The sequence below is a fragment of the Trichosurus vulpecula genome, chromosome 5, assembly GCF_011100635.1.
Source record: "Trichosurus vulpecula isolate mTriVul1 chromosome 5, mTriVul1.pri, whole genome shotgun sequence".
NCBI classification, from domain to species: domain Eukaryota; kingdom Metazoa; phylum Chordata; class Mammalia; order Diprotodontia; family Phalangeridae; genus Trichosurus; species Trichosurus vulpecula.
Window position 1 is genome coordinate 299,732,955 of NC_050577.1, and position 26,627 is coordinate 299,759,581.

Consider the following 26,627-nt stretch of genomic DNA (forward strand, 5'->3'; position numbering starts at 1 on the left):
GTTTTCAGAAATCAGCTTCAGGGTCCAAGGAAATGGAAACAAGGCCACATGGAAAAACAACTTGGATTTTAAGTGACCCCAAGCACAAGGTGAGTCAGCTCTGTGGTGTCCAGAGGTCACAGGGTCCTAGCCTGAGAGCTGGAAGGGCCCTCAGAAATCATCCAGTCCAACCCTCTTATTTTACAGATGGGGAAACTGAGGCCCACAGAGGTTAAGTGACTGGTCCAGGGTCACACAGCTAAGTGTCTGAGATGAAATTCAGACGAAGGTCTTCCTGACAAAGTGATGTGGAGTCATGGATAGAATGCCAGGCATGAAGTCTGGAAAGATCTGAGTTAGAATCCTGGCTCAGACACTTATAGTCATTATAACCCTGGACAAATCACTTGATCTTTGTCTGCCTCAAATTCCTCATCTGTAAAATGGGGGGGGGGGGTGATGATAGCACCGACCTCTCAAGATGTTGTGAAGAAGAACTGAAATAACGTTTGTAAAGTGCTAAACAAGTGCCGGCTCTCGTCGTCATTCAGGTCCTGCTTCAGATGCTCACGGGCTGTATGACCCTGGGCAAGTCTTTCTGCCTTTCTGGGCTTCTGTCTTCCTATCTGTAAAATAGATGGGTCAGAGTAGAAAGTCTACAAGGTTCTTTCCAGCTTTGAACCTGGGATCCTAAGTACATGCCAACACCCAAACACACACACACACACACACACACACATTTCCTGGAGGGGCTGCAAACTTGTCTCTCATTCTTTTGTGGGTTGCCTGGTGTGCTGGGTCTTGCCTGGAATTTTTCTCCTTGAGTGAGTCAGAACTGCCTCCCTGGGGGCCTTGGCACACATGTGTGTTTGGCTGGTGTGGGCCTAGGCATGTTTTTACTCTGTGGGTGAGGTGGATTGGTGTTCATGCTGCGAATTCAGGTACTTGTGTGTGCGTGCGTGTGCGTGTGCGTGTGCTTGTGCGTGTGCTTGTGCGTGCGCGCGCGCTCGTGTGTGTGTGTGTGTGTGTGTGTGTGTGTGTGTGTGTGTGTGTGTGTGTGTGTCTGGCTGTGTGGCTGTGTGACTGGGCTGCTTCCAAGCTCTCTGACCTGTGAGCAGCCAAACTTCCTTTTGCAAAGTTAGATAACAGGCCCGGTTCTCCACGGTGGGATTGGCCATGGCTAGCTCCACGTGCTGCTGCTGGCACAGTGCCCAGGCCCGCCAGGCAGCCCAAGCTGGCGCGGGGGTGGGAAGGCGAGGGCTGAGCAGCTTCTGCGGCTTATTGGCTGCCTTGCCTGCTCCCTCTCCCTCTCCCTGTCACCCTGAGGCTCTGGCTGGTTGGGCTGCTTCTCGAAAGCTGCTCTCTCCTGCTTCCCCCCTAGGAGTGCCATGGCGAGCTGTGAGCGGATTGGGGTGGGTCCTGCCATGGACATGCCTGAGGTACTGAAGTCTCTGCTGGAGCACTCCCTGCCCTGGGCTGACCGGAGAACAGGTAGGAGTTCTGGGGAGCCCAGGCTGGCTGGTGCCCCCCATTTATCTCCTGGCATCTTGCTGCCCATGTGCCAGGAGGTGGGCGGGTACCCAGGTGCATAACTGCAGAGCAGGAGCTGCCTGGCTGCTTGGCACTGCCCACCTGACTTCAGCTCAATTGGCAAGAGGGAAGAGAGGAAGCATGGGGAGGTACCCAGCTACCTGGGGCTGCTGGCATGGGGCAGCCTCAGAGCAGGGGGACAAGAGCCTTTACCATCTGTCTGGAGTGGGCACTGGAATCACTGCACTGAGATGAGGCAGGCTAGGAAAGGTGGCGAGACCAGGCCTCTTCCTCTGGACACAGACGGCTGGGAAGAAGAGGCACGGATGGGTGCCTGAGCCTGACATCCCTCTCTTTAGATGGGCTCAACTCTTAGGTGGGATAAATGTTATGTAATAAAGCCATCAGGACTAGAGTACCCGTTCCTAGGAAACCACAGCCAAACACAGGGCTGAGGGAGGGGGCAAAGTGGGGGGGGCGGGAGCCAGGAAGAGGAAGAGAGGCAGACTCAGTGGCCGGTGCCGCCTCTAAGGGGCCTCCTCAGCCCTGGGGCTGAAACCAATTGGAGACCAGCTGGAGATTTCTCAGTAAACTGGAGCACCAGCCTGTTCACATATGGAGCTGTCCGTGATCAGGGCTGCCCAGGGACTCTGGGGCATAGGGCACTTAAAAGTTATCCTGGTTTATCAGAAGTGGTGCTTGACCTGGAGATGGGAGAGCTCTGGGTCAGAATCCCACCAGCTGGGGCGACTCTGGGCATAGCACCCCTCCCTCGGAACCTCAGCCTCTTCATGTGTAAACTGAGACCATTCCTAGTACCACTGTCTGTCTCACGGGGTTGTTGGGAGGCAAACACTCTGCAAACCTTCAGTGTCAGAGAAATGGGACTTATTATCGGCTGATACTAGAGTAGAAAACCCAGACTGGTGCAGTTCCTCATGTGCCACGAGTTCAATTACCATTCCTATGCCACTAAAGTTTAAAACGGCCCTAAGACTTTTGGGATGCTGTGTGTGTGTGTGTGTAATATATTTTATATAGTATGTATATATCATGTACACAAACATGTATACGTAGAGGTGTTTCCTCCATTAGACTGTAAGCTCCTTGAGGGCAGGCCCCACTTTTTTTTGCCTTTCTTTGTATCCCCAGCACTTATCACAGTGCCTGACATATAGTAGATGCCTAATAAATGCTTGTTGATTTGTTGATGACTCCCCAATCTGTACATACTGGCCTAATCTTTCTTTTAAAAAAAGTTTTATCAGTTTTTTTTTTTTTTAGCATATCCCACCCTGCTTCGAAAAGTACCCTCCCTTGTAACAAAAAACGTTCAGTTGAGCAAAACATTGACCTTGTCTGACAAAATAGCCCTAATTCTGAACCTGTAGCTTACTGCTAACCTGCTATCAACCAGATTCTCACCTGGCACAAACCCAATGTCCTAATGGCAGATTCGGTCAACTGTTTGGCATCTGAAACTGGGGGTCTGCTGTTAACTAAGTGGGAAAAGTAGGAAGGTGAAGGTCTGCTTCCCAACATAAAGACATCACTGTAGAGAAGGAAAAATCAGCTCAAGGGGAAAACTCCAGGGTCGGTGTCTGGTTGCTTCTTCACACCAGACCCTTCCGAGTAATCCTGCTCAGAGGCAAATGAGGTATTCGGAGGAAGTTTGCAATGGGACCCTGCTAAGGAGAGCTGCCCCAAAGTAGGATGGGTCACCTGGGGTCCCTGGCAGCCCGCAAGGAGAGACTGGACAGGGCTTTGTTGGAGAGAGTGTTCCAGGGACTACTTGTGCCCTCTGAGGTGCTGGGAGTCTGGGCAGAACAGGAGAAGGATGTGGCTGCTGCCCAGGCATGAACGTGGCAGGGTGCTTCCCTGAGGATGGCTTAAAGGCCCCTGAGGCTGCTCTCACTGGGGCAGGAGAAGGGACCCCGTAGGATCGCATACACAGGCAGTGATATGTATTTGTGTGCCTAAGGAGACAGTGATTCAGACTCGCTTCCTGTTGGCTACTGCACAAACTTCATGGCTTGCTCTGCCAGAGACTGAGACACATGAGCCTACTCTCCCTTTTAGAGTACCTAGCTGAGATGATTGCCCTTAGGGGAAAGAGCCCTGGGCTCCTGCAAGAGACTACTTCCTTTCCCACTTCACCTGCTTGCTGGCTCTTGGACCTCAGGTGAATCATTACTTCATCACACTGCACCTTAGTCTTCCTCTCTATAAAATGGGCTAATTCAACAAGCATTTATTAAATGCCTACTGTATACCAGACAGCCTGCTGGATGGTAGAGAGACGAAAGGGTTAGAGATTGGACCTGGTGTTCCTGACGAGGAGATTCCATTTGTCTTAGCCCCTGCCCTCTGGAAACTTTCTTTCTACTAAGGGGAAACAGCATCTGCATGTGAATAAATTATATGTGGGGGTGGGGGGGGCAGACTTGTGATTGTATTGGCAAAGGGAACTTGTGATGAAGAAATTCTCCACCAATATAGGTTGGTACCTGTATAGCAACTTAGGATCATAAGTTTAATTAAAGTTAGGAGGGACCTTCCCGTTCTACCGATAAACTACGGCAAACAGAGGTTAAGTGATTTATCCAGGGTCACACAACTAGTAAGCACCTGAGGCTCTGGTGTGTCCCTTCTTAGGACAAGTGTGCCCACTGGACAGGCCCAAGGATGGGAGATCCCACAGAGCTTGGCATGTTGGATCTCTATGCAACAGGGTAAAGAAGAAGCCAGGAAAGTCAGTGTCAGTCAGTCAACAAGCCTTTACAAGCCCAGAGCTGTGCTAAACTCTAGTAAGAGAACGAAATGTATCAAAAGTACACAACTCTCGCCCTCAGGGAGCTCACACTCCAAAGGAGGAAACAGTGCAAATGACTCTAATGACCTAAGCTGGAGCGGGAAGGCTTTCTGGGCAGCGGGTTCCTCCCGGCCCAGCAGCCCCTGCTCTGCTCCTGTCCATTCTCACTTTACCGTTTCCCAGGCTTCCCAAACCATTCATAAGAATTAAAGCATGAGCCTGAGAAGCAGCCGGATTGAGTAGAAGGCCAGCCCCAGGCTGGGAATCAGGACTCGTAGCTGCGCCTCCCACGCACAGCGAACGTCCCCAGCCTGCTGCAGGGGGTGGTGGTCCTAGATCCCGAGGATTCCTGAACAGTCCAAGAGCAGAAAGGAACCACACAAACCACCATCTGGCCCTTTTAGAGGAAGGAGAAGAGCGTGGCTTTAGGCTAGACCCTCAGAGCTCATCAGGAAGCTGATGCGGAGAACCTAACCTTCTTGTCCAACCCTCTCATTCCACAGGTGAGGAAACTGAGGCAGGGAGAGGCAGGATTCAAATCTAAGACCTTTGACTCGAAATCTAGACCTCATTCCTTCTTATCCTGATGACTTGATAAGCAGTGCACAGCTTATCCATCTTTAGAATGGGCATGGCAAACATGCTTCTCCTCCTACTCAGCAATGAACTCAAAGTGAGGAAGATTAGTAGAGGTGGTGAGTACTAACCACTGGGCTGACTCATGCCACTCATCTGGCTCCTCCCATCTGAGTCCTCTCTCCCCTAGCCTTGGTCAAGCTCCTGCTGCCCACCCCCCACCAGGAGTAAGGAGGGGAGAGGTTCCCACTGCAGAAAGAACAAGCCATGTTTCTCTTTTGACCCTAGTCCACTTCCCAAGCTTCTCAGTGGGAACAAGTAAACACCCAAGCTTTCCAGCCATGTGAGGGAACTCCAGGGTCAAACCCATGTGTGACTGAGATAAGGAGCAGGTGCTGTCAAGCACCCCCCCAGTTACCCTGGCACAGGTTTAAAGTACTGAGCCGTGCTTTATGGGCACTCCCTGGGGTCACTCCCCTTTCTAGTTCAAAGGGCCCTTTGCTAGAACCTGACACGGGGACAGGCATTTGTTCCTTTCTCCAACGTTTCCCCAGCTTCCATGTCCAAGCCTCGGCTCAGCTCTCGGTCCATTTGCGAGGCCTTTGGAGAAGGGGTTTCTCTTCTAGGTAGACACCCTCACCTGCCCCCAGGCCCTCTGGCTCCAGATCCATACTGCTACCCGGCAAGTCACCTGATCCACCAACTTGCCAGGACATTTCATCAGGTTCTCTCTGCCCCACGGTCAGCTTCCTAATCCTGGGACCTCAGTCCCCTTACCCAGCGTTCCTAGCTGAATCACTCTTCTCCATCGGCTTTTCCCGGGTTCTGCTCCCTTCAGTCCTGGTCTTCTGGTGACTTTTTATCTCCTCAATTCAATTTAATTAAGCAGCCCATAGGGAATAGGGTCTGGGCTTAGGATTTCACTGGCATAGATCAACAATTCGTAGCCTTTTTATTTGAAGATACCTTTACGTTCTTAAAAATTATTGAGGACCTCCCACATTTTTATGTGGGTTATATCTACCAATACTCACCGTATGAGAAATGAAAATGCCTTAGTATTATTACGGAAGTAGCTTTGACTTTGTGGACCCCCATGTGTCCCAGACCAAGCACAGAGAACTCCCAGATGCGGAAATTCCCGGTATGCAGCTCCAGCTCATTACCTCCTGCGCAGCTTACAGTCTTAGGAAGCAGGTGCCTGAGGACACGGGTGCAGTGACTTGTGCAGGGTTCTACAGCCCACGTGTAGCACAAGTGCCCAAGTCTACACTGTACCGTGCCACCTTTTGAGCACAGAATAATAACAGTAACATGAATTTGGTCCTCACGCCAATACTGTGAGGCAGATGCCGCTATTAGCCCCATTCTTCAGGTGAGGAAACTGAGGCTAAAGAGATAAAGAGGCAGGGAGGAGGGGCATCACACAGCTGTAAGTGGCTTGACTCAGGTCATCCTGACCCCAAGTTCAGACTGTGTAGCATTGCCTTTTCAACTACTCACCCATGTCCCCAGTGCCTGCCTCCAAGGAACTTACATTCTGGGGGTGGAGGGTACAGGTAAGTATGTACAAGATGAACACAAAGTAATTTTGGTGGAGGGGGAGAGAAAGAGGGCCATGAAAGGATCCTGGTAGAAAGGTCTAGGATGCTGGGAATTCCTGCTTGGCTGCCTCCATGGCCAAAGGTTTGTCAAGTATAGGGGTCCATCATGGGGATAATGAGCCCCCCAGAGCCCTTGGGGACAGGGGTCCAGGATCAGGGGAAACAGAAAGCTGTTATCTGTCAGTGGCCCATAGAAACTTCATTTGCGGAGGTTTTGGCTTCTTTTGCTAGAGCAGAGGGAAGGAAGCCAGCTTAGAGAGGGGAGGCAGGGGAAAAGTTTCAGAGGATCTGAGTCCAGCTTAATAGAAGGAGAAACTTCTTGAGGATCACAGCTGCCTCAAATGGGAACCGAGTGTTCCAGGAAAAAGATGCATATCCTAGCATTGAGGACCCGTTGGGAGGGATCCTCAAATCTCAGAGCTGGAGTGGGGAGCTGGAAAGGGAGTCTAGGCCAGCCCCTGCCTGAGCAGGGATCCCAGCTAAAGCATCCCTAGCAACTGGCCACCCGACCTCTGCTTGAAGACATGAAGAACCTCTAGTGATAAAAAAAAAAACAAAACACAAAAAACTTTCCTTATATCAAGCTCAAACCTACTTCTGCTGCTCATACACATGGCTCCTAATTCTATTCCCTGCAAAGACAGCAAGTGGCAGGAGGCAGTGTGGCACATTAGGCTTGGAGCCAGGAAGACCTGGGTTCAAATCCCACCACAGACACCTACCAGCTAGGGAGCTTAGACAAGTCACAAGGTTGGTGTGAGGTCCCATGAGATAATGCATGCTTTGCAATCCTCAAAGTGCCATATAAATACCGGCTATCATTGTCTCTGAGTCTCGGTTTCCTCAGCAAAATGAAAGCTTAGTACAGGGCCTGGCACATAGTAGGGATTTAACAAATGTTTGTGGACTGGAAAGAGGGGGACTCTCAAGCCCCTCCCTGCTCTCAATCTATGGTCTCTCATACTAGAAAATCAGTCCCACTTCTACAGAGCAGCCCTTCGAATATTTGAAGATGGCTGTCACATCCCCACCTGAGTTTTCTCTTCTCTAGTCTAAACATTTGCAGCTTCTTCAAATAATCCCTTTATATCCTGGTCCGGTGCTTAGCACAGTGCCTGGTACACAGTAGGCACTCAATAAATGCTTGTTAACAATCTCCAGCTCTCCTTGCCATCCTGGTAACTGTCCTCTAGTCTTGCTCCAGCTCATTAAAGTCTTGGGTCTAGAACTAAGCCCAAACCCAGTATCTGAGCATTGGAAAGGCACTTAAAGGAGTCTAACCCACTTATCTTCCAAATGAGGAAACTGAGGCCCAGAGAAAAGTGACTTACCCAAGGTCACATAGCCAGTAAGGAACAGAGCTGGGATCTGGAGCCAAGTTCACTGAGTCTCTATTTAATGTTCTCTGTGGAGGGAGGGCAGAGAGGAGTCCTGTTTGGACTGCCTGACCTCTGATCTCACTTCTGACCCTATTGATAATTCACTCCTGTGGGACACTGACTCCCCAGGGCTGACCAAAGACCTGAGTAGGAGTGAAATGAAGCTTGGCTTGCGCCCCCACCTCATTTTGTGACCCCCCCACGTTTTCTTCCTCCCTTCCCCCTCAGGAAAAGCTCTGAAAGGACCTCCCCTCTGGAAAGAGTACTCCAGTGTGAGTGCCAGCCATGCTAAGCCTTCCCCTGCCAGGGCCACTCCTGTAGGTCCCAGCTGGGGGGACTGCCACCTGCTCTCCCTGGCTGACCTTGAACCTGGAGCTATCTTCTGCTGAGCTTCAGTTTCCTGCCGGTAAAGTGGGGACGATAATCCCATGTCCTGCTTAGTCCAGTCTGGGGACTATCGTGAGAAACCAAAGGAAATGATGGATATGTATCTACTGCACAAAGACAAGGCTTCAGTTTTATTTTAGCAGGGCTGGCTGAGTCTCAAGTTAAAGGTATTAAGCTCTAAGTATGCATGTTTAGGCATCAGTTATCAGAGGGAGGGAAGTGTTTCTGAAGCCAGGGTAGCCCTCCAAGTGCACCCTACAGGGATGAGGATGTCAGATCCCCTGCAATGGATTAGGGAAGGAAGGAGGGAAGGAGGCCAGACCTGCCCAAATGGGAATTTCATTCTGTTCCACAGACATTCTAAATATAAGTCGGATGATTTGAGGAGCCTGGGGGAGGGGTCCTGGAAGCCATCAACTAGAAGGGCACCCCTGAGCTGAGCCTTGAAAGAACTTAGGAATTGATTCTAAGAGGGGGAGGGGAAGAAGGAGCACATTCTGGGTATGGGGACATCTTTGGGAAAGTCAAGAAGCAGGGAGGGAATGCTGAGTTTGGAGCTGTCCAGGTTGTCTGGAAAAAAGAATGGGGAGAAGGGAGTAAGTCTGGAAAAGGAAAAGTAAGAGTGTTCAGAATGAAAAAAAAAAAGTGTGAACCAACCTGCAAAGTGTTTTAAAAGCTGAGCTAAAGCGTTTGGATTTTATGTTAGAACCATCAGGAGCCACTGAAGAGTTTTGACATGGTCAGACCTCTGTCTTGGGAATGTTGATTTGGCAGCTCTGGTGTGCCTGGCGAAGGAGTTTAATGATGCTTGCTCTTGGTTTAGTAATGCTTGTTAATTGATTGGAGAGGGGAAGGAATGGATAGAGACCGATTAGGAGGCTTTGGTGATGAACTAAAGGTGATGAGGTGCCTGTCCTCGTGGGGTGGACAGATGGGACACGTGGTAGAAGTCAAATCCACAAAAATTCTGATGCTTAAAGTGAAAGAAAAGGGGAAGAACCCAAGGATTACTATGAGGTTGATGTGGTAGAAGATGGCTGTGGTGCCCTTAACAGAAATAGGAGAATTTGGAAAGGCGATGTGTTCCGTTTTAGACATGTTGAGATGGATGTGCTGATGGGAATGTCTGGCAAGCAGACCAGAAACTCAGGAAGGAAGCATGGCTATAGCTAGAGACCTGGGAGCAGGGGTATCCTGGTGAATGTTTAACAACCAGCTCACATACTCTGAAGCTGAACCTACATAAGTAGTGTTTTCTCCATCACTTTCTTAAGTCTAGAGAACCAACACAACAATAAATCAAGCCATGATTTGAAGCATCTGCAAAATTCCAAACTGCAAATGTACATGCTGACAATTTAGTAGCAGGCTCCACGAGCTGGTCAGAGCTGGCTCCAGCACATCCCTGCCTAGCTATCATCTGTATTGATGGTAAGAGAAGCTGTGGGAGGTTAAGGAAGTACCCACAGTGTGAGGAGAGAGAAGAGGGGCAGGACAGAGCCTTAGGGGGGAACTCTGGCCCAGACCTTACAATTCATTGGGAGGAAAGAGGGACACTGATGGTGACCCACCAAGGAACTCATCATCAGAGAAACCCAGGGAGGGGAACAGGGTAAAACTGGAAGCTTTCATGGGCGTAAAAGAGAAGGCAAGTAGGGGCAGGGGACCTAGGAGTGGTTCCACTCTTCTTGAAACAGCCCTTGGGGATGGCACTGATGTTCTGAGGCACTCCATTGGAACACTTGGGGCCCTGGGCGGGGATGGAACTGAAGCCAGGACCTGGCTGAAGTAGGAAAAGCAGCAAACTGTTGGTAAGAGGAAGCCGGTGCTGCTCCCTGTTCTAGAGGAAGCCCTGAAGGGTCTTCCCGTTCAGTGCCAGGCTGGACAGCTGAGGCAACCAATAGAATGTAAGCTCCTTGAGGCCAGGAGCCTGTTGGGTTTTGTCTTTGCATTCAAACCCGTTTGGGGTTTTCTTGGCACAGATACTGGAGGGGTTTGCCATTTTCTTCTCCAGCTCATTTTACAGATGAGGAAACAGGCAAACAGGGTTAAGTGACTTGCCCAGGGTCACACAGCTAGGAAATGTCTGGAGCTGGATTTGAATTCAGGTCCTACTGACTCCAGGGCCTGCGCTCTATCCACTTCGACATCTGCCCAGAGTAGGAACTTAGTAAATGCTTGTTAGTTGATTGAACTCTGGGTAGTCCTGAGTTCAGCCCCCCCCCCCTTGGAGTTTTAGGCAGGTCACAACCATGCTGAGTCTCAGCTTCCTCATCTGTAAAATGAGGGAGTTGGCCCTGATGGTTTTTGAGATCACTAATCCCAACCCTCCCATTTTACAGGTAGGGAAACTGAGGTCCAGTAAAGTGAAATGCATAGCCCAGGGTCACACCACTTGAGTGTCTGAGGCAAGATTTGAAATGAAGTCTTTTTGACTCTAAGTCCAACACTGGCCACTGCCTCACCTGGCTACCTCATAGTCATAGACCTTTTGACCAAGAAGGGGGGGAAGCACTGGGGCTCTGGAGTCAGGTGACCTGGGTTCAAATCTTACCTGAGGTGCTCAGTCATTTGACTCCATGTACCTCAGTTTCCTCATCTGTAACATAAAAGTGTTAGCTTATATGGCTTCTGAAGTCCCTTATAGTTCCAGGTCTAGGAAGGCCTAATGAAAGCTGACTGACTGACTAAGAAGGCACCAGCAGCAATGTCCTGGGCCTGCTCCCCACAAACCTGGGGCTCTTTGTCTGTGTTTCCAGGGTAAAGTCAATAGCCTGATTTTTGTTCAATGTTGCAGCAGGCTGAACGCCTATGGCTCGGAACAAGAGAAGTTTTAATTTGTGGACCCTCCCACTAACATTTTCTACAAATATTTTCCAAGCTCCCTACTGTGGGCAAAGCATCGTTTTCTGTAATGTGCAGAGGCTGTAGGTAATTGGCTGCCTTCGTCGCCAAATGGAAGCTTCATTATCGTAGCAGGGTTGGTATTATTATTACCGAGAGGAGTGTATTTCCTGGTTCTGTCTCCATTCAGGAGGGAGGAGAATGCCAGTCTTAAGGATACTTACCATATCACTGGGAGACTTGGATGCCATCAGCAGCTAATTGTAATGTAATTGGCCAACAACCCCCATGCCGTTATAATGACTTAGGACTCCATGAGTGCTCCTCCAATGTATACAGCTTAATAATAATGCTACAAGTAAACAATTGGCCAGGAATTATGAAAGCCTTAGTGTGGTACCCTGAGCCTGCTAACGGCCTTCACATCCACTGCCCAGATCAGCTCCAGTTCAACTGAATTCCCAACCTGGGTGTTTGAGGAGGTCACTGAGAAATACAGGATTTATAGATGGATTGGGCCCTTAGAGCCCAAGTCTGATCCCCTTATCTTATGGGGGAGGAAACTTTGGCCCAGATGGGGCAAGGGATTTGCCCAAGTTTCCATGGGAAGTGACATGTCCATGTAAGCCCCTCCAGGGCACGTACTGCTTTTATATTTGTTATCCCCAGTGCTAAGAATGGTGTCTGGCACATAGACACTTAAAAGGCAGTCAGTCTCTCTCTCCCTCTCTGTCTCCCTCCTTCCCTCCCTCCCTTCTCTCTGTCTCTCCCTCTCTGTCTGTCTCTGTCTCCTCCTCCTCCCTCTGCCTCTGAATGTCTCTGTTTCTCTCTCCTACAGTCATGGAGATGATTTCCAGCCAAACCACTCCACTCCCTCACCTCTCCCCATAGATTTCTAAAGTGCTTTCCAGCTCTCAAATATTGGTTCTCAATGCTCTCTACTCCACCTTTGTGGGGTGGCAACAACCTGATGACACCCTGAGGGGAAAGGATCAATAAGGTATTTATTAGCAGCCTGAGAAACAGAGCCTGTGAGGTAGGCAGTGCAAACAGCATTTAAATTTGCCCCGTTTTGTGACTGGGATGTGACTGGGATGCAGACATGAAATGACTCGCTCAGACTAACAACGCAGGAGGGATTCAAACCCAGGTCTCCTGCCTCTAGGTCAGGGTTTGTTTGTTTTTTTTCCCATCTCTCCCGCAGAGCATACCTCCATAGAAGATGAGAAGATCATAGGACTCAGAGGCAAGGAACCTGGGTTTGAGGCTCATGGGAGTCATGAGAGAGAGCCAAAGACTTAGGTCCAGGCCAAGGGCTGGAAGTGCTGGAGCTGTCCAGCAAAGGTCCGGTGCTTGCTTCAATAACCCTCCTCCGTGCGTGAGTCTGAGTCTGCGCCGGCAGAGTTCCCCCCCATATATCCTCTGGAGAGAATGGATGAGGGCGTTGGCTTTCTCTATCGGGCAGTGCCCAAGCAGCCTTCGGTCTCGCCACCTCACTGGGGCACATCCTTTTCCAACCTTCTATTTCCTAGACCACATTTGTTCAGCTGGCCCTCGTTACGAGTCAACCCTGGCGCTAATATTGCCTAGGCGGTGCGCCTCCCCTTTGCCCTTGGGACGCCTCACGATTCTTTTCTGACATCGATGTTCCACGATTGCCGGGCGTAGGGCTTCGTCAGGGGAGTGCTGGTGGTAGAGATGGGCTCGGGTGGGAGCCAGCTTGCTCTTCCTCCTCACCGCTCTGGATCCTGACCAGAGGTTTCTTTGCACGCCTGTCCCAGTCCTGGGGCTCTCTGTGGCCACATCTCTGCTATTCGCTCCTCTGTTGGAAGGGACCCTCCAAATTGCACCTACTCGGTGGCCGGGTCTAGACGCGGGAGACACAAAGCCAGAGTGCTAGGAGTCGCTGCTCTCCAGCGGACATGGAGCGTGGATAAGGAGCCCAGCCCGAAGGCTAGCGGTTCTAAGAGGCGGCCGTGAGCGAGGGGTGCTTTCCAGACATGGGGAGCCATCGGCGCAAAAGCAAGACATGGACAGCTGGGGACCAGGAACAGGAAGTGAGGCAGCTTCGTCTAAAACAGAGGGCGAAAGAGGGGGAGCTAATGAGGCACGGGAGGAACGGGGGCGGAACGGTGGCAGGATGGTGGAAGGCTCTAGGCGCCGGGCTTCTGCATTGAGGGGCAGCGGGCGCCATCGCAGACTTCCGAGGGGCAGAAATGGGGTTTCAAGGGTCAGACCCATTTCAGGAATATTAACTTGGCAAATTTGTGGTAGCGGGATCAGAGACAAAAGAGAAGGGACCGACGAGCCCGATTGGGGGTACTTCACATACCCCAGGGCTGGGGTGAAAGGCTGGGAGAACCCCAGCTTCAGAAGCCTGGCGGAGGAGTCCTGGCTTATTGGATCCTTGGCTTGGCTTTTGAGAGGGAGAGCCGGGGATGAAGGAGGTGGTGAAGCCGCGTAATGGAGTGACGGGGTCTGGGGGAGGCAGGCGGGGGCTGGGCGGGGAGAGGCGATGAGCTCCTTGGCCACGGGGCCTTGGAGATGCCTACGGACCAGTGGGCGGGGGGCTCGGGAGAGAATTGTAGAGTCACGTGATAATGGTAACTGACCTTGGGCGATTTCAAATTGGACTACTCAACGTCATCTGTGAAATGGGGGGGATAGTAGTCCCTTAGCAGGATTGTCGAAAGGGTTACATGAGATGATATACGGCAAGTGCTTTGCAATCCTTAAAGCGCAATAAATGTGGCGATTATTCTTCAACGTTCCTCGTTATAATGATTAACAATTATTGAGCGCCCCGTGCACGCAGGGCCACCTCGGGGCGGAGCCGAGCGCTGCCCCCAAGGCTGGGAGCACGTGGGCCGTTCCTACCTCCGCCCCACTCCCCTCTGGGGCCTCTTGACCGGCCCGGCCCCGCCCCCTCGTGCACGTGCAGTGCCACGAGCTCTCTGGCCCCGCCCCCCGCTTTCCATTGGCTGCTCCTGGTTCTTTCCCTCCCCCCCCTGCGCCTAAGGACAGCTGCGGCTCCACGTGACCCAACCGGGCGGCTCTCCGCGCCGCGGGCTCGCTGATTGGCTCCCGGCCCAAGCCTGGACTCTTCCCTCCTCCGCCCCGCCCGGCTCTCCCGTCCTGGCGGCACCCGAGGGTTAGGAGGCCGGAGCTTTAAGCGCAGGAGTCGGGGAGGAGAGGAGAGCACGGGAGGGGAGGGAGCCGAGGAGCTGAGAAAGCAACAGCTGGTGACACCCGCATCTGCGGGACCCAATCAGGGGTCGGAGGCGGGACCTCCGGAGGCGCCGCTCACCCGGCCCCGCACGTGCCTCGCGGCCGCCCCAGACTACCGCACCAATCAGAACGCCGAGCGACGTTCGCTCCTCCCTCCGGGGGCGGGTCCATCACGAGGCCGAGCCGCGGGCCGCGGGGGTTCGCCTTCTGAATAATGAATGTGCCCGAGCGCCCCGGGAGCCGGGGGAGGGGAGAGGGGCTGTCTGCGCCTGCGCAGTGGAACCTCACGGCAGCAGCGGCGGCTTCTCCCGGCGCTCTCGGCCAGGAGCTGCAGCCGAGCCGGGCGCGGGCCATCATGTCCGACGGCGGCGGGGCCGACAAGAAGCCTCCGCTGGAGGCCGAGGCGGGGTCGGGGAGGGAGGCGGCGGCTGAGCGGGGCCCACCGGGCTCTTTTCCGCTGGTGCTGAAGAAGCTGATGGAGAACCCGCCGCGCGAGGCGAGGCTCGGTGAGGGGGGCGGGGCGGGACGGGGAGGGGGAGGCAGTGCGCCTGCGCGGAGGGGGGGGGGGGAGGGGATCCAGTGGGGGAGGGGATGGAGGGGGACCGGTGGGGAGAGGATGGAGGGGAAAGGGATGAAGCGAGGAGGGGTTAGAAGAGACCAATGGGGAGGAGGGTGGGGAGGGATGGGATGGGCGGGGGGATGTTAGGGAAGAGGGATGGAGAGGGGTGGGATCATTAGGGGAGGGGAGGAGTCAGCAATCAGAGGAGGGGGAGGGGATGGAGAGGCATCACTGGGGGCGGGGGAGGGGATCAGAGGAGGAGAGGAGAGGGAGAGAGGGGATGAGTTGGAAAGGGGAGACCCCTGAGGATAGGGGGCGGGAGCAGGGGAAGGGAGGGGGATGGTCCTCTGGAGAGGGATCAGTAGAGGACGGGTGGATTGGGGAGGAGGATGTGGGTGGGATGAGGGGGTCGGAGGAGAGGAGAAGGGAGAGGGGGGAGTCAGTGGAGAGGAGGAATGGGACGGGGGTAAATGCGGCATTAGTGGAGGGGGTAGAAAGCCAGTGCGGGCGGAGGGCGAGTCTGTGAGTGGAGCCCCACCCCCCGTAATTGGCTAATTGAGGCCAGGTGGGCCGGGCTGGGGACGGCTCTCACCTGTGCGGCCCGAGGTTTGCAGATGGGTCCCCGCAGGCCTGGGAGGAGAGCTCCCGTTCGCCTGCGCTTTAAGGGCGCCTCTCCCTACGTTTCCCCTTTGGTCCTTAGGACGTCTCTAGGCCATTGGCGCTGTTCCTGGGCCCGTTTTGCAGATGAGGACATCGAGGCTTAGACAGCTAGAATGACTTCCTGTTAACCATGGAGAGCCAAGGCGCAGGGTGGTGGGCTCAGGTAGCCAGTGAGGATCAGTGGGGGAGCAGGGTGGGAAGATAGCACAAGGTCTAGCGGGGAGGAAGGAGAGTCAGTGGAGGGGTCTTGAAGGGTCGGCCGACCTTAGGGATGGGTCCTTCATTTTCTTGGGACATGTTGAAGGAAATTACCAACTTTTGATGAAGGCGATCAGGAAAATGTAATTTCCTGGAGAGCAGAGAGTAGCCTCTTTTTATCCCTGACACACATAGTGGGTGCTTAGTAAATGCTCATGGACTGGGTGAAAGGATGTCTTCCACGTCCTCCTATGTGCCTGACCGCTGTCCTACACAGAATAAAATCCTAGTTAAATGTTGGCGGTGTCAGTGAGGAGGGGGCACAGCTTCTTGTCTCTAGGTTAAGGCTGAATGATGGGAAGTAGCATCGCAGTGAAGCACTCTTCTGGGCTCTGACGCTGTTCCTCGACACCACCCCCCAAAAGATCCTCTAGGGTGGGAGGTCGGGGCCTCTGCAGCGTGGGGTTTAGGTCCTTTGAGGCACCGTTCAGATTTAAGCCCTCAGAACCCTAAATGTGAGTCAGAAATATGAGAGTCAGAGGGGCGAAGGTTCCCTCTCCTTCTTCTGTGTTGACCTCACTCTGTCTTGGCTGTCAAAGGCTGTCAGGTGAGGCCTGCTCTTCCTTTTGTCTTGATGCTAAATGGGCCGGGAACTGCTTTTGTTTGTTTTTAGGAGGTGGGCTTGAGGCAGGGGCCTGAGCTAAAACCCAGGGACCGACTGGCCTGGTTGAGGTGCAGAACCATTGAGGAGGCTTCTCATCGTCCTCTTCCCTCTTAATGGAGATGATCCTGAGCCAGTGATGATGTTAATAATAGTGTTCATCATCCCTCGTTAAGGCTGGATCCGGCAGTTTGCTGTCCTGACACTCAGGCAGTAGAGAGAGGCTCCTGGCTTTGAATGAGCTGGTAGAGGTCAGCCCTGGGCCTAAGGGGTGGTGTTCTCTTGGGGAGACCTGTGGGCTGGCAGGATGGAGAGCTGGAACCTTCGTCCCATAAATCATCTCTTTTGATCTGAACTCCTTTCTCCTCCGCTTCTTTTCCCCTATGCCTGTCTGAATTTGGGCCAGGCCAAAGCTGGCCTTCCTGGGCTCAGCACCTTGCCTGTGGCCCCTGTCTCTGGGACTCCTACCCCTTTCTGCCTCAGGTGACCTCGCTGCTGGTGGGCTGGCAGCTTGTCTGAGCAGAGTCTGTGGGGAGGGTTTGGCTCTCCATAGGTGTTCTTCACACTGACCCAGCAGAGAAGGTGTTTGCTGGGCATTAAATTACCTCTGATCGGAGATCACTCCCCAAGGATGATTGCAGGAACCTCCACCCATCTTGCTTGCTAGACCAGTATCCACCAGCCAACACACTTGTTTTCCTGCTGTCTGTTGTCGGGGCCACCACGGGCCGGCTTTATTTCCATCGTAATCACATTCGTTTTCCTCTTTCATTAGAGGATTCAGTTCAGAGTTCTCTCCCTCATCTTAACACCTATTGGGAATTTCCATAATTTTACCTCTTTTTGCCCTGATTACGTCTCTGTCCCTTTCCTTCTCCTTAATTCAGTGAAACAAACATTTATTAAACACCTGCTGTATGTTAAGCACTGTCCTGGTTGCTGGAAATAAAAAACACAAAATGGTCCCTTCCCTCAAGGAGTTCACCTCCACTTGGGAAATTACGTACATCACGTGTGCAGACGAGTAAGCAAAAATAATTCATGGAGGGAATGTTAATGTTAATGAGGTGGCCCTGGGCTGGGCTCTGAAAGGAGCTAGTGGTTCTAGGAGGTGGAGGTGAGGGGGGAGGGCATTCCAGACCTGGCAGACACTCTGGGCAAGGACCTGGTAGCCGGAAATGGGGAGTGACCAATAGGACTTTGAGCAAGCCAGTTTGATTATAACAGAGAGTTCATGAAGGGAAGGAACATGAGAAGACCAGAAGGGTAGGTGGTAACCAGATTGGGGAAGGCTGCAAATGCTAGAAAAGCTGTGGAGTTTGTCGAGGCAAAAGGGAGACGTGGGACATTTTGGAGTAGTAGGTAATTGATCTGTTTTAGGAATATTAATTTGGCAGCTGTGGTGGGGGGAGTTGGGGGGAATTGGAGGCTGGGAGACTAGGGAGGAGGGAAGAGGATTGAAACGAGGGCCAAGAGGCCAGTGAGGAGAAGGGTGTCGGGGTAGACAGCTGGCCGTGTGTGGGGGTGGGGCAGGAAGGAATGACAGGTGAAACTGAGGTCTCGAAGGACAGAATCATCCGCTTCTCATTTCTGACACTAATTGAACTGCCTGCCTGGCCCTGGGCTCACATTGGGACTGAAATCATCAGGGAGCTGATTGCCTCCATCCCTGATTTAGGGTTACTCCTCATCCCAGCTCTGCCCCCAACCTCCCTGGCCAACTGCGGGGCCCTTCTGGGGAACTTCCCTCTTCTGGTAACTGATCTAGCTTCAAAATAATTGAAACTCAGTGTTAATTTGAAAAGTTTGGAAACAGCAGCGCCATCGTCTTCTCTTGGGGGTGGGGGCCTTCACTGTACAGCAGCTGCCAGGCCAGTCGGGAGGTTGCTGAAGTAATTAGAGTCCTCATTTCCTCCCTTACCTTTAGTATCTCAGAATTTCTTATTCTCTGTTCCCCCTGAATTCTCTGTTTACTCCAGGACAGCTTCAAACACTAGATCTGCAGAGTGGGCATGTGGCACCAACTCCAGCCTCATCATTCAATTCACCTCAGCAAACATTAGCTCCTCCTGTGTGCAGAGCACTGATCTGGGCAATAGGAGAATCAAATCAGGAGGTGTCCTAGCTCTATGTCCCGTAGTAGCCTAGGAGATGTGATGCTCATGGCAGGGCAGGGCCCACACTTGAGGTTTAAAACCACATGAGATTGCACGGGGCCACAGGGGAACATGGGTGGATCAGCTGGGATGCTCAGTGTGAATGTCTTCTGGATGGGGTCAGAGGGTAGGGAGCAACCCACAGACCCTCTGTGACTAAGTTGTCTCATTCGGTGAACTTTGTGTCTGTAGATAAAGAAAAGGAAAAGGAGAAACTGGAGGAAGATGAAGCATCTGCGGCTAGCACCATGGCTGTGTCTGCCTCCCTCATGCCCCCAATCTGGGACAAAACGATCCCGTACGATGGTGAATCGTTCCACCTCGAGTACATGGACCTGGATGAGTTCTTGCTGGAGAATGGGATCCCAGCAAGCCCCACTCACCTGATTCAGAATGTGCTGCTGCCCGTGACTGAGTTGGAGGGGAAGGAGTCAGCCAGCTCTTCCACGGCTTCCCCATCATCATCTTCCACCATGGTCTTTCAGCCCTCAGAGACCGCCTCCAGCACAGGTTGGTCATGGGGGAGACTGCCCGTCTGAGAGGGGTTCTTGAACATAGAGGGACCCAACCCCACATCTATAAACACCTGTGTCTACTCACTCAATTTCTTCTCCATCTAGAAGATCCTAGGAGAGCTTTGCACTTAGAAGTACTCTCTTCTCATACTTCTTCACACCCTTCAGAATGATCCCCCTTCCAGCAAAGGATAAAAATAGTAGCCGCCTAGGCCCTATGGAAATCTTTCTGTTGGTTGATAGCGCTACAGATGGCCAGAACAATATAGGGAAAATCAGAACCACCCTGAGCCTTTGCTTAGTAAAAAAAACCACCCCATATGTGTGTTTTGCTGGGGTCTCACTCATGATCCTCGTTTTTGCAGAGATACTGGATGAATAGGAGCCCCAAACAGGCATAAAATATTCCCAATTTCACAGTCAGTCAACAAACATTTACTAAGCTCATCCTCTGAAAACAAGCACATTTGGAAGCCTTCCTTTCCTGTTCTTTTGAGCTTAACGTTTGTGGTGCCTTCATGTTTCTTCATCTCGTTTAGAAGTGAGCCCCCATAAGCGTAGGGAGCTGCTTCAGACTTGGAAAAAACAGCCTTGCTCCAAGAGCCGTTGATGGTAAGGCTGGCTTAGTAAGGAGCTTACGCTCCTTGAGGGCGGAGGCTGTTGGTTTTGCCCTGTCCCTAGCACAGTGCCTGGCACATAGTAGGCAATTAATAAATGCTGGAATGAAGAAGATCTCTACTCTAATATCTGACGAGTGGTCATCTAGTATCTGCTTAAATCATTTCTGTAACAAGGAACTCACCTGAGTTTTGAAAGATCACAGAGAAGAGGAAAAGCATTGCTGGATGGGAGGTCAGATGGCCCAGTTTCTAAAAAAAAAGGAAGAGAATGATCTGCAAACTACAGTGAGCGAGCATAATTGAATTTTCTGAGAAAGTGTTAGGCTGTGTCATGAAAGGAATGGTGGGCAACCATATGGAAAAGGCAGCAGTGATCCCAAAGGGCGGGCCGAGTTCAGGCGCTCCAGACTGACCCTCTTCTTTTCTTTGACAGGGTTACTAAACTAGGAGATCAGGGAAATCCCAGGGATAAATTTGCCTGATTTCAGTAAAATATTTGACAGAGTCTCTTGTACGCTTCTTATGGAAAATGTGGAGAAATATGGGCTGGACAGCAGTAGAGTTGGGTGTATTGGAAAGCGGTTGAATGTCTAAACCCAAAGAGGAGTGAGTCACATCTTGATGGAATCTTAGAAGGTCTCCAGGGGAGTGGCTCTGGAGACTTGGATAAGGGCATCAGGAGCATCCTTATGGAGCTAGTAGGGACAGCTAAAACTGGACCATGGAGCCAGGCTTCAGAAATGTCTTTGGGGGCTCAACTCTGAGCTGGATCTACCAAGGTGACATGGAGAACCCAGTGGGCTGTGGGACACTATTTTTGGCTCCAGTAGCCCAGAGGCCAAGAGGGGAGAATAGGGAGGAGAGGCCCATCCTCCATCCTGGTCTCCTCGCCTATGGAGGAGTCTCTTCCAGTCTGGGTATCACCCTTGGGGGCAGCAGGGCCCAGGGGGTGAGGAGGGAACTTGGGATGTCAGCCTTGAGAAGGTACAGAAGGTACACTGGGATAGTGGTGCTGAAGTCCTGGGGAAGAGAGGCCACCAGAGGCTGGGGATCTGGAAGGAGCCCCTCTCAGTAAGAGCTGTCTGGTGGGGCCCTGGGCCGAAGCGGGAGGTGATGCTTCTTTGGGAAAAGGCCGTATGTCCCCCCACCCCCCAGGCCGGGGATGGGACAGAGGAGGAGGCTGGCCCCTGAGAGTCTGCCCTTCTGTAAGGAAGGCTCTCAGAGAGAAAGCTCTGCCTTGTGTTAACCTGTAACTTTGAAGCTTAGTGTTAACCTTGTCTGCCTGTAAAACATTTCAGGACAGTGATCCTGCTTCCCACCCCCCCCCCCCCGCCCCGCCCCATCCTGTAAAGCACTCCAGAGTTTACCCAGTCATTTCCCACAAGACACTTTCACACCCTGGAACCATCACTGTTACTACCACATTTTCTAGAATCGCACGTCTGAGCTGAGGAATCTGCTGTTGGGGTGCCCGGCAGCTTGCTTTCCCCTAGACTAGTCGGTGACCTCAGCAAACTGCTTCCAAACCAGAGGCATGAATGCCCAGGGTGGCTCTAGGTGCAGTCCTGCTCACAGACCACTCCAAGAGCAGTTGTTCCCTGATCCACTTAGAGTTTCATAAAACAGAAGGAAGTTCAGGGTTATATTGGCTTTAAACTTTGTCCAACTTTATGGAAAATGCCAAATAGAAAATCACTCTAGTTCTTTGTGCTTTTTAAATTCTTGCAGTGTGTTCTGGCATTGACTGATTGTGGTGTGTTAGGGGAGACTTTTCTTAAGTGGCAGTGATTCATGCAGTATTCTGTGTTCTTATAGAGCCAGTGAGTACCTTGTATTGAGGAGTGGGAAGAAAATCTATCTAAGGATAAAACCTGGATCTTTGGGTATACCAGGAGTTCCCTGCACCTGCAGGATTGATCAAGCCCTTCCTCGTGTGTCTTTTTCAGAATCCTCTGTGGAAAATGAAAGAGAGACCCCCAGTCCCATTGACCCCAACTGTGTGGAGGTCGATGTAAACTTTAACCCTGACCCTGCGGACCTGGTCCTCTCCAGCGTGCCGGGGGGTGAACTCTTCAACCCTCGAAAGCATAAGTTTGCCGAAGAGGACCTGAAGCCCCAGCCGATGATCAAAAAGGCAAAGAAGGTGTTTGTCCCTGATGAGCAGAAGGTAATTTGGTCTCTGTCGTGGGCCCTGGTGGCTGGCTGGTCTCTGTCTGTTGTCCTTTCCATGAGGGGAGTCCGGTAGCCTGTGAGGGACAAAGGGTTGCTTGTTTGTAGCTGGAAGGACTCTTCCACTTCGTAGACGCACTGGAGTAAGATGTAATCAGTGATGGGAACCCTGGCGGGCAAAAACTTGAGAAAATTAGAGGGAGAAGCCAGTAGACTCCCTGTGTGGGGAAGCTGTGCTCTGGATCCTGGGCAGACTGATTACAGTAGATCTTTTAGTGCTGGAAGGGACCTTGGCGATTGTGCCGTCTGGTCCCTTCCTTTTACAGAGCAGGAGGGAGAATCTCCACTTCAGTGACTTACCAAGTCACCCTGGTAAAGGTAATGGCAGAGATGGCCTTAGGACACTGGGCTCCCGGTTCCTGGTCTACTTTCCCTTCCTCACGTGGCTCTTCCTGGTTTGATGCCTTGCTTCTCTAACAACCAGCAAGCCAGAGCTCCCTAGGCTTAGAGGATGGCTGGTGGAATGCCAAGAGGTAGCTTCCCCTTCAGTCAGAGGCCCTAGAACCTTTGGCCCCTAGGGGTCACTTACCCCTCCCCAGTCCCCCAGAGGAGCCACCTTCTGGTCTACTGGAAGGAGCTGTCACCAGCTAGCCCCCACCTAGGGGTCCTCTGAAGAGAAGGGCCACCTTAAACTTGATCCTCATGTGTCACTTAATGGGCATGAAGCTGGATTTTGGAGTCTGTGACCCCGGGTCAGATTGGGGCTCACTGCTGACCAAGTCAGTTAAGTGTTGGTGTCTTCCCTGTGAGCCTAGATGCTCTCAGGCCTCCCTCCCTGGACGCTGCGCCCTGGCTGTGGGCCTGCCAAGGTGTGGAGCAGAGGAAGGGGGGAGGGCCCCTTCCCTGCTGGGGACCGCTAAGATCTCTCAAATGTTTCACCCAGGATGAAAAATACTGGACACGCCGGAAGAAGAACAACGTGGCTGCCAAGCGTTCCCGGGATGCCCGCAGGCTGAAGGAGAATCAGATCACCATCCGTGCTGCTTTCCTGGAGAAAGAGAACACAGCCCTCAGGACGGAGGTCGCTGAGCTGCGCAAAGAAGTGGGCAAATGCAAGAGCATCGTCTCCAAGTATGAGACGAAATACGGACCCTTGTAAGCACCACCCCCTCTCCGTGTTAGACATCTCTGCCGGGGGACTCCCAGAGCGAGTGTGTGGGGAGGCGTTGGGGCTCACCACAGCTAGCGGGAGGTCTGCTGCTCCCAGCCTGGCTCGTGCCAGGGCCCTTCTGCCCAAGGGGGTCCCGCAAGGCGCATCTGGAGGACTCGGTAACCCCTGACTCTGGGGGGCAGGATTCCTCGCTGGTGGGGAATGAAGGGACTCTGTTGAGATGGGTGGCGAGGGCTCAGCTTTCTGCCCTTGGACATCCCTGTTGGATTGGAAAGGGGACCCTCTGGAGTGTACAGCCTCCTTTCACTGAGTGCTCACTCTCTCTTTGACTTTCCTTCCATTTTAGATCTGGGCTAACAAGGGCTGCCTCTCTGTGGCATCTTGGAGTGGTCCCTGGTTTTTCCTGCCCTCACATCCCATCAGATAGCAGGGTGTGTTGGCCAGGTAGGACATCATTGTTGTCCGGCTCCACCCAGGAAAAGAGGAAGGACTGTGTGCAGTAGGAAAGGCCTCTTTGCAGCCTCCTCAGAGAGGTGGGCATGACACAGAGCCTGGGGTTTCTCCAGGGTCTTGCTGTCAACAGCCGGTGAGCGTGTCTTTTAGTGCCTGCATTAGAACCAGAGCTAAACATGATCATAGAAGAGGTGGGGAAGCTGAAGCAGCCAGGGCTTAGGAATCACCACTGGCTTGGATGGAGCCTCTGGCCATTGTCGTCATGGCCAGCAGGACCAGGAAGACCTGTGAATATCAGAGTGAGGCGTTTGCCACCCGAGCTTGCACGCACTGCTTCATCGTGCCTGCCGTGACCAGATTTTTAAGATTCCAGATGCTTTAGACAAACTAGGGAGGAAGGAATTTTCTTTCTAGGTGGTCCTGGTGTGCAGAGCCTGTGGTTTGGTTTAGAAAACTAGGCCTCCCTGCTTGGAAGCAGGCTGAGGTTAGTGGTCTAGGGATGCTTGTTGGATGGAGCACATCTAGTTCTTGTCTTGGGGATCAGTACAATGGCTTTGCCCATCTCTGCCAAGAGCTGTGGGCATGAGCTCTCAGCACGATCTCATCTGAGTGCCATCTCCTTGGCTGGCGATGAGTCACATGCAAGCATAGGATCTGGGGCTGCTGGAGATGAGCAGATTGGAAGAGAAGAAAGACTTGAGTTAGAAGGTTGTAAGTCCCAAAGACCCCTTCTGTCCCAAGGCGGCCTAGCCTCGTGCCCCACTTCTCTTCTGGCTGTCGTGGGGAGGAAGGCAAAGCCAGCTTTTTCCTTGACTTTTGTAGCTGGTGCTTGCCCTTTTGAGTATAGATTTGTCTATTTTCTCCGTACTGATGAGACCCTTCAGAGACCCTTGGGCAAATGGAAAAGCCCTCAAGTCGTCTGGGATTCTTTCAAGGGTAGGAAGAGGGAAGGGAAGGTGCATGTGTCAGAAGAAAACCGAGATACGGACAAAATTGTCACACTTAACACTTTGCTTTATTTAAAGTGACCTGTCAGATTCCGAGTAACGTCACTCTAAAGACTTTTAACAAACCCGAATGGTAAAAACCACATGTGAAATCACCGCAGTGGACAGTGAGGTCCAGGAGACTTGCCACATCTGGTGACGATGGCCTACTGCCTGCCTCTGTGGGTGGCTGGAGGACAGTGCCTCCTTCAGTGTCTCCTGGGGCTTCTGGCTGGAGGGTGAAAACCCTACAGACACACACGACTTCTCCCTCTGAGAGAGGGCCAGACTTGAGTGTCATCGTCTTGGGTCAGCTCTTTGACCTGGGCAGGCTGGCTGCCCACCATGAGGGCAGGTCTCGTCTTGCTGTTGGGGATGATGTTAGCATAATGTGTCTTAAATTTCTTTGACCATACGGTATGGTTTATATATAGGTACATAGATAGATGTGTGTATATATTTATATACATATATATACCTGTTTTTAAGAATAAGCACTGTTAACCATTTTTTCAATGCTATGGGTCGGGTTGCCATTCTGTTTTCTGATTCACGTTGGTGGGACAGTGTTGTAGACATCTTTTCACGTCTTCTCTCCCACCTCTGTACTACCTTCCTCAGACGGGGTAACCAGGGCTCCCATCCCCCAGAGCTTTCTTGAGAGGGGAGGGGCTTCTGTGCCAAATGTAAGTGCTGTGGTACAAGCTGGCGGGAGGAATGGGGGCGTGGGCAGGGAAGGATTGGGTGCTGTCCTGCACTCTGTCCCCAGCAGGACAAAAACTTGGGTCCACGCAGAACCAGAAGGGAGGAGGGGGCTGGGTCACTGGGCCCCTTGACTCCCAGCGGCCCCCTTTCTTCTGCTGGGCTGACAATGAGGACGTGAGAGGCCCAGAGACTAATTCTATCTTCTACGAAGAGTCTTTCAGGAGCAAAGGAAGGATGACATCTTGGAGCCTGGCTGGGCACTCTCCCGTTTGTTTCCCTAGCATCCTCCCTTCATTTTCCTATGGAGGAGCTCCTTTAGTGATACTTCAGAAATGGCCAATCATGGATAAGCTGGAGGGTTAGAAGCCTATACAGAAAAATAAACGTATACAGATCACTTGGGATGTCGGCCTGTGGGGAGAAGAGGCCACAGCTGGCCAGTAGAGAGTGGATGGGCAGTGCCAGTTGAGTGAGGGGGCTTGGGCCCTCTAGTCTTGGCCGTCTGCTCATTGGGCCGCCCCAGTTACGATCACGCAGACACCCTGCAGCCTCTGATGGGGACTTTGCTCACATTTCTGCTAATGTAGCACAATAAATTTTCTAGAAAATGGAAAAAAAAAAAGACAATTGTAAGACAGCTGTTGTCCTTACTGTGTTTATGGTGCCAGAAGACTACATGTTTATTTTTCTATGTGTTGGAGAGTTTGGGGCAGATGGACTGGGATGGAAGAGGATGCTTTCTGTCTCCCACCGGGGTGTGTGTCTGGGGGATGCCTGGGATGGCAGGTAAAGGGGAGAGGCCCCTGTTTGGTGGCTGTGTCTCTGTGTGAGGTTTCAAGGATGAGGCAGGAAGGAAGCCAAGACTCCTCAGCTGAAGACCTTCCAATGCTATAGTCCATTGACCATGTGTGTCCTCATATGTGCGTGTGTTACTGCTTGTGGGGTGAGAGGGGTGGACTGGGAGAGGGGTGGGAAGTGGGCATGTGACCTTCCCAGAAAACCCCAAAGAATTAAATATTTTGAGAAAAATTTCGGTCTTCAGTATTCCTGCTTTTCCTTCCCAGCTTGTTGACCCCCAAAGGCCAGATGTTCCAGTTAGACAGAAATGATTTCTCTGGCTGTCCCACTTGCTCCTCCACCCTGCTCCACACTCATGCCAGGTTCAGAAGCTCTGAGGGATTTGGCAGAGCAGCTGGAGGAGAGGGACAACTGGCCAAGACCTCCCTGGGCTGCTCCCAGCTCCTTGTGGGACCTGCCGCTGGTGACCTGGGCCCAGTCTATGACCTGTATGTCTTTCTGCGTCTATCAAGTGCAAATGGGGTCCCCTCTTTCACAAGGTTAAATGGGATCAGACAGGTAAGAATGTCCTAGAAAGTGAATTATGGTTGTCCAGCCTGGGAGTATGGCCCACATGGGCCCTTAGGCCAAAGTGCCT

General features: G+C 52.2%; 1 protein-coding gene across 4 annotated transcripts; it reads left to right on the top strand.

Moving 5' to 3' along the window:
* Positions 1 to 7: 7 nt before the first annotated feature.
* TEF (TEF transcription factor, PAR bZIP family member) lies at positions 8 to 26,216 on the top strand. Of its 4 annotated transcripts, XM_036760333.1 has the most exons (5): positions 8 to 89; positions 1,361 to 1,470; positions 18,766 to 19,083; positions 21,655 to 21,875; positions 22,821 to 26,210. In XM_036760333.1, exons 2-5 carry the CDS (start codon positions 1,368 to 1,370, stop codon positions 23,034 to 23,036), a joined length of 858 nt encoding a protein of 285 aa, XP_036616228.1. In that variant the 5' UTR covers positions 8 to 89; positions 1,361 to 1,367; the 3' UTR covers positions 23,037 to 26,210. The 4 variants fall into 4 exon arrangements, with proteins under 4 accessions (XP_036616228.1, XP_036616227.1, XP_036616226.1 ...); XM_036760332.1 differs by lacking the exon at positions 8 to 89 and having other exon boundaries at positions 1,194 to 1,470; positions 22,821 to 26,216; XM_036760331.1 differs by lacking the exons at positions 8 to 89; positions 1,361 to 1,470 and adding an exon at positions 14,565 to 14,845 and having other exon boundaries at positions 22,821 to 26,216.
* The last annotated feature ends 411 nt before the right edge of the window (positions 26,217 to 26,627 follow it).